This window comes from Fulmarus glacialis, unplaced genomic scaffold (genome assembly GCF_000690835.1).
Source record: "Fulmarus glacialis isolate BGI_N327 unplaced genomic scaffold, ASM69083v1 scaffold6224, whole genome shotgun sequence".
In the NCBI taxonomy this organism is placed as follows: Eukaryota; Metazoa; Chordata; class Aves; order Procellariiformes; family Procellariidae; genus Fulmarus; species Fulmarus glacialis.
In genome coordinates, this window is record NW_009207334.1 from 1 (window position 1) to 6,375 (window position 6,375).

Sequence of the window (6,375 nt, forward strand, 5' to 3'; positions counted from 1 at the left end):
TTTCCAACCTTAATGATTCTATGATCTCTAAACATGCTCTCAGGATCCCAAATCTCAGAATTTCCTTAGCAAAATGACTCAAACCATAAATTCACCAAGTTCATGAATCCCTTCTATCCAACCTACCTTTTCCTGCTAGAAAGTTCTCAGCAACTGAATGAAATGTGAACAAAAGTCAGGGTCAGCACCTAAGACCTCTCTGGCTGTCAGCTGCCTAGCAAACTCTTAACATCCCAAAGCTCAAACACTCATGCGTACAGGAGGTGCAACACCTATTAAAATTACTGCTCCTACTTTACCTTTGACAGTATACGAACCATGTGTTGAATTAGGCAATGGAAACGAGCCAAATTCATTGTACCAGAACAAATCAAGAAATGCCACAGTAGGCTGCACATTGTATAGGCCTGATCTAATTCATCCACAAACATTTGGAATCACTGAATAATTATTCTCCAATTCTTCTTTTTTTCCATGGTAAAACAAGTATCAGACTACATTAATTTCTTTGCAAACATCATGACATACTGCAAAAGTCAGCAAGAAAACACAGATAGAAAAAGTGTGACCTTGTCTTAACTAGTTATGCCTCTGTAACTGCTTATGTGCAATGGTAAGTATGAACTAATTTAACCCTAATGCAAGACAGAGTCATTCATCATCTAACAATGACTCTTCTATATGGCCACTGCTATACGGGAAGTTAAAGCAGTTTCCTAGACCGTGGCAATCTTAACATGTTTTCAATTTCATCTACTTTGTTTTTTCCTCTGTCTGTCTTCCCTGGAAATCCTTTTATCATTTATTATTCATGAAATCACAGTACACAGCCTTAGACATAGACTGAAACTTCACCATATTAAGTGCTTCACGAAAAAAGAGCAAAGAGACAGACCCTACCTTTAAGAACTTGCCGTAAACATAACTTAAGAGAGAAGAAATTAAACAGAGAGGCAAGCATATAAGGAGACATTAAGATACAGTAAATTATCAATACTGGCAGTGGTCCCAAGACATCAACAGCCTATCAGATGTCATACAGACACATAAAAAGAATTCAAAGATACTGCTAAATAAACATTTATATCCCTTCCAAGCATTTGGAACAGCACGGTAGAAGCACGTGAGCGCATGTGTGTATTTATGTAAGATTGTGTTTGTCAAAGCCAGAGAAAAGAAAGTTTTGATGCATGAAATGAGAGCATGCACAAGACACTTGGATATACAGGCAAGTCTGTACTTCAGAGATGCAATACTAAAAACTGCACGACTGAATCTGAAGGTGCAAAGTGAAGGTCCATTCAAAGATGAAACTCAAATTATACATCACAAGACCGGCAAGTGACGCTAACCAAGGAAAAACGACAGGGTTAACAAGATAACTTAAAGGAAGAGAATAGGAACTTTGTTTTAAATGCACAAAGAGCAGCCAAAAGCTAACTACCAGAAGCTGATATTGGGGAAAAAGAAAGCTCTGGCTGACTTATCCTTTCTTGGGAGTCTTATGCTATAGCGCATCCAGTCAAATTCCTTGGTTCCCTCCAGCTTAGTAGCAATACAGGTAACTTTCCCCTGTCCTTTTTAACTCTAGCAGCCATGACAGCTCTTTATTGGTAGCAGTGGTATGGAAAAGAGAGAAGTTGTTTCAGAGAACTAACTCCTATATTTAGAACTCATGTTCTTAAGAACACTGTTTTTAAGATACAGAAGGTGAACAGGAAGGCAGTTGGGCTATCCTATGTACAGCTTTCAACTTGTAGTGGGGCAGAAGCTGCAACCTGAAAAGCACTTTTATCACAGAAAACATGTGCTCCCTAGGAGAAGTCAGTATAGTCGTTTTATAGAGTAACAGTTGAAGAAAATACTTAAGCAGAAAATAACAGAACAAATTAAAAGCACTGGCATTAGAAACAAATGAACTGAGTAAGTAGTTCAATGACAATGAGTCATTGCATACAGCAGTCGGTATCAACAGTCAAGACTGTCCCTTACTTAATGTCACTGAGCACACCCACTTGTTTGCACATTCTCCTATATGCTTGAAGATGATCATATCCAGTGTCTTTACACCACTTTAAATAATGCTTTAAAATATGCTTTTATTAATCTGTTTCAAAGACTGACAAACTTTTAGATACAAGCCCATGCATTCACATTACTGTTACAGTATTGCCAGTCCCAAAATACAGAGAAGCTTAGTCACACCACTAAGCATGACGTTCTGGCTTTAAACAAAACATCACAGTTTCTGAGATTTCAAGTCTGTTGTTCCTCATTTTAATTTGTAAACTCTTTGGGATCGAAATCTACTCGTTTTTTTCAAGCTTAAGTTGATATCTAAGTGCAGTTACCTGAAACTATGAGCAAGGACTCCAAATATAACACCCATATATTCATGAGAAAATCTTGCGAGATAAAAATAATTTCTGTGTTACCTGTGTGAATGCGACTATGTCTCTCCAGCTGACTTGGCTTAGCGAAAGCTTTTTCACAAGTATCACACTTAAACACTCTAGGCTTCTGGGAACTCAGTGAAGGTCCAGCCTGATGGGTTTGCATGTGTTCCTAAGCCAGTATAGAAAAAAATACATTTCAGATCATTTAAAAAAACTTCAGCATTTAACATAGAAATATATTCACACTTTGAAAACAAAAGCAGAGGATCTCAGTCATCAGCAGACAAGCTGGAAGAAGATGGAAGCCTGCATTTTTTTCTTCTTATAAATGAGAGATTGTTTTTGTATATAATCTCTTTGCAAGGCTGATGCATCAGTATCTTTACAGTTCTGAAAACCTCTGTCAATAACTGTATGCATTGCTTTTTTTGCATACATTAGTCCCTTCAATAATTATCTGAAGCAAAATAAAATAAAAAAAAAACCTTACAAACATGGATTTTGGACAACTGTGCATTGTAAGTTAATACTGGATTTTTTCCCTCCCCTCTACAGCATTCATCTCCCCACCTTGCCTGATACGTAGGTATTCCTACTCAGCACAAGTTTTGTTTTAAAATCATACAGGCCTCAAAGAGGGGACTATCACAACATATACACATGCAGCCACACCATGTCAACGTGCAAATAGAACAATTTCACAATGAACTCTTAAATTAATAATAAAAAAAAAATCACTAAGGTCCTTACAGCTAAGAAAGCAGAAGGAAGGTATGACACATTTTACCTTTAAGAAGCAGCATTAATAACAGTTCTAACTTCAGTGTTTCTAATTCACTGATGCTGGGCCCAGAAGTTTTGCAAATTTAAAGGAGTATCTTATGTAATCTATTAACTTTTTCATTTAAATCTCTTTATTAATACCAAGATACAATTCAGATTACAAAGGAAAGCAAATACAAACATACTTATTTTAAAAATCTAATCAAGAACTGTATGTGAAACAGTACTGTGAGTACTTGTCCACTTTCTAAAAGGTGTGTGGATATTCTTTACTATTCTACTCATTACAGACTAAAGACTATTAATTAGTCTTTATTACACCTAAACAATAAGGCTTCTTGATGTCTAAGAGGTCCTATTCCTGACTCCATGAACTGAAGAAAATTGTGTCTGCAGAATTTGTTTTCCCTGTCATGGTTTAACCTGGAAAATTTGTGAGACAGTAACAGGGGAGAACATTATTATCATAGTAATTATAGTAATATAGTATTATAGGGAAATAATAAAAGGTCTTCTCAGAAAATCACAGGAGATTCATAAACCACAGCTTACTTGGAAATGAAGAAAATCTTTTGCTTTTATCTTGTTCATTACCTCCTGAAGCATTGAAAGGGTGGAAGCAGGCTATGACCTACTCCAGAAAAATTACCTGAAACTGGCTGCTTCTTTCTGTCCACCACAAAAAAAACCCCCAACCCTAAAAAACAAAAAAACCACCCCCAAAACCCCAAAAATCCCCCACCCCGTTTTCTACTTGAAAGCAAACGGGAGAGCATCCAGATAGCCGCCATAAAACTTTCTCTATCACCTTTCTCTGAAGAAACAGTCTGTGATGCAATTCTGTTCCACTGATCTGCCAATCCCTTATACTTTTCCTGTAAAATATATGCTTTTGAAAATAGTTAATGGGAATACAATGCTCTGAAGTGCAAGCACTTCTTTATAGACATACTTCGTATTTCTTTGATTGTTCATATGATGTTTTACAAGTTTATTTGTGTAATTCTCGTATTTTTCAGATAGGAAGTATCTTGGGGTCCCAAACGAGCATTATCTAATTAGAAAATAAGAACAGGAAACCTTCTTTGCAAGGGCCCTTTAAACCCCAACTCATGCATTGGTATGCAACCCTTCTGCCCCACCTATCTTGAAACATTACTTGTAACTGCCTCTGGAAGTATGGCAATAAAAAGTTCGTTTCATTCCATTGTTTTAATAAGATTACAGCCTCACTCTATTTTCATCTTAGAATGATGTCCGTGCTTTATTTACTATTTACAGTCACCTTGCATGTATTTCCACTATCTAATGATTTGGAAATGGATAGTTTAGTCACTGCACATGTCTCAAGAGTCTCCTCTCTGAAGCTGTAAAATCAGGACAGTCGCCAGCATCAGAAGGGAAACCGAAGACACTGGACTGAAAATTTTTGACACCGGGGGTGAGGTGAGTGGTGGGGGTGTTTGGACATAATCTCTAAAGAAGCTTTTCTTGTGGATAATTGTAAAATTGCTGGTACTGATGGCTTTGGAAAAAACAAATACAGTTAAGAACTGCCATCAAAAAATTGGTACCCTTACCTCCTACTGGGTTTTTCTGGAAAGCCTGAAGTTTGGCAGCGGTCTTAATATTTTTGGTGATCTCCAGAATACCATCAGGACAAAATGAAGGCCCTGAGTAAGAGGGAACCCTTCCCAAAACCCTAAGCCAAAACCTATGGTTTCATTTATCTTTAACTTCCTGTTAAAGGCTACTCACGGCTGATGTTCTGGAACGCCTTAATGAAGAAAAGAGTTTGATGAAGAGATGGAATTTGTTTTCTGACATGATGGCCAAGTACTAAATGAAACTCTTTTTCTGTTTAAAACATCCTCTCCTCCTCCCCACCAAAAGTGAAAAACGATGATTTGAGAATTCATTTTGAAAGGCTGAGAGAGTTGGGGTTATTCAGCCTGGAGAAGAGAAGGCTTCAGAGAGACCTGACTGCAGCCTATGAGTACTTAAAGGGGGCTTATAAGAAAGATGGGGACAAACTTTCTAACTTTTGTTGCGACAGGACAAGGGGGAATGGTTTTAAACTAAAAGAGGGTAGATTTAGACTAGGTATAAGGAAGAGATTTTTTACAATGAGGGTGGTGAAACACTGGAACAGGTTGCCCGGAGAGGCGGTAGATGCCCCATCCCTAGAAACATTCAAGGTCAGGCTGGACGGGGCTCTGAGCAACCTGATCTACTTGAAGATGTCCCTGGTCACTGCAGGGGGATTGGACTAGATGACCTTTAAAGATCCCTTCCAACCCAAACTATTCTATGATTCTATGATTTTGACTCTCATCATGAGAAATCCTGGATTGGGTTTGTACAGGATACAGAGAAAACCTTCCTGAAATAAGCTTTCACAGCCACTAGTTGGACTGATAAAGATCAAACTGTTACGCTGGTCGAAAGAGAGTAATAGTGCTTCCATAGGTTCAGCTGTATCAAACTGCAAACTTCTGCTACATTTTTGATGAAACTATCCAAAAACTTAGCTGGTCACTCTGCTGGTTTGTGTATGTCTGTATGTGTATATGGGAAAAGAAACTGTTGAAACTTCCTCATCATCTGGTGAGGTTCACTCTCCAATTTTTACATATACATGCAACATTATCCTCCCTTTTTAGGAACTAACAAAATGCAATCTTTTGCAAACGCTGATGTCTTTGGATCTGAAGGTTGAAAATGGTCCACCGCACTGAGCAGGAAGTGTTTCCCGGTATAAAGCCGCGGTTTAAAGACGCATCCCAAATAAAGCAAATAAGGCTGTCTTTCACATCAGAAAGTACCCATTCAAGAAATCAACTTTTAAATATAAATATTTTTCTATCATTACCTAGCCTTATCTAAAAAGAATGTTTTTCTCCATGTTATTCCTGATTTGAGTTGAACTGCAGATTTTTTTCAAATCTCTTTTTTGCAGAGAAAGTTCATAGAGTCATTTAGGTTGGAAAAAACCCTTAAGATCATCGAGTCCAACCGTAAACCTAACACTGCCAAGTCCACCACTAAACCATGTCCCTAAGCACCACATCTGCACGTTTTTTAAATACTTCCAAGGATGGTGACTCAACCACTTCCCTGGGCAGCCTGTTCCAATGCTTGGCAACCCTTTCAGTGAAGAAATTTTTCCTAAAGTCCAATCGAAACCTCCCCTGGT

The 6,375-nt window shown here is 37.9% G+C and overlaps 1 protein-coding gene across 1 annotated transcript in view; it reads right to left on the bottom strand.

The window, feature by feature from the left end:
• Positions 1 to 2,435: 2,435 nt before the first annotated feature.
• LOC104075518 (zinc finger protein 236-like) overlaps positions 2,436 to 6,375 on the bottom strand; it is a gene marked incomplete at both ends in the record, with an annotated part of 28,605 nt that continues 24,665 nt past the window's right edge. Inside the window, one exon of the mRNA XM_009576050.1 lies at positions 2,436 to 2,565. Within this exon, the coding sequence (XP_009574345.1) occupies positions 2,436 to 2,565 (130 nt within the window). The remainder of the gene's footprint in view (positions 2,566 to 6,375) is intronic.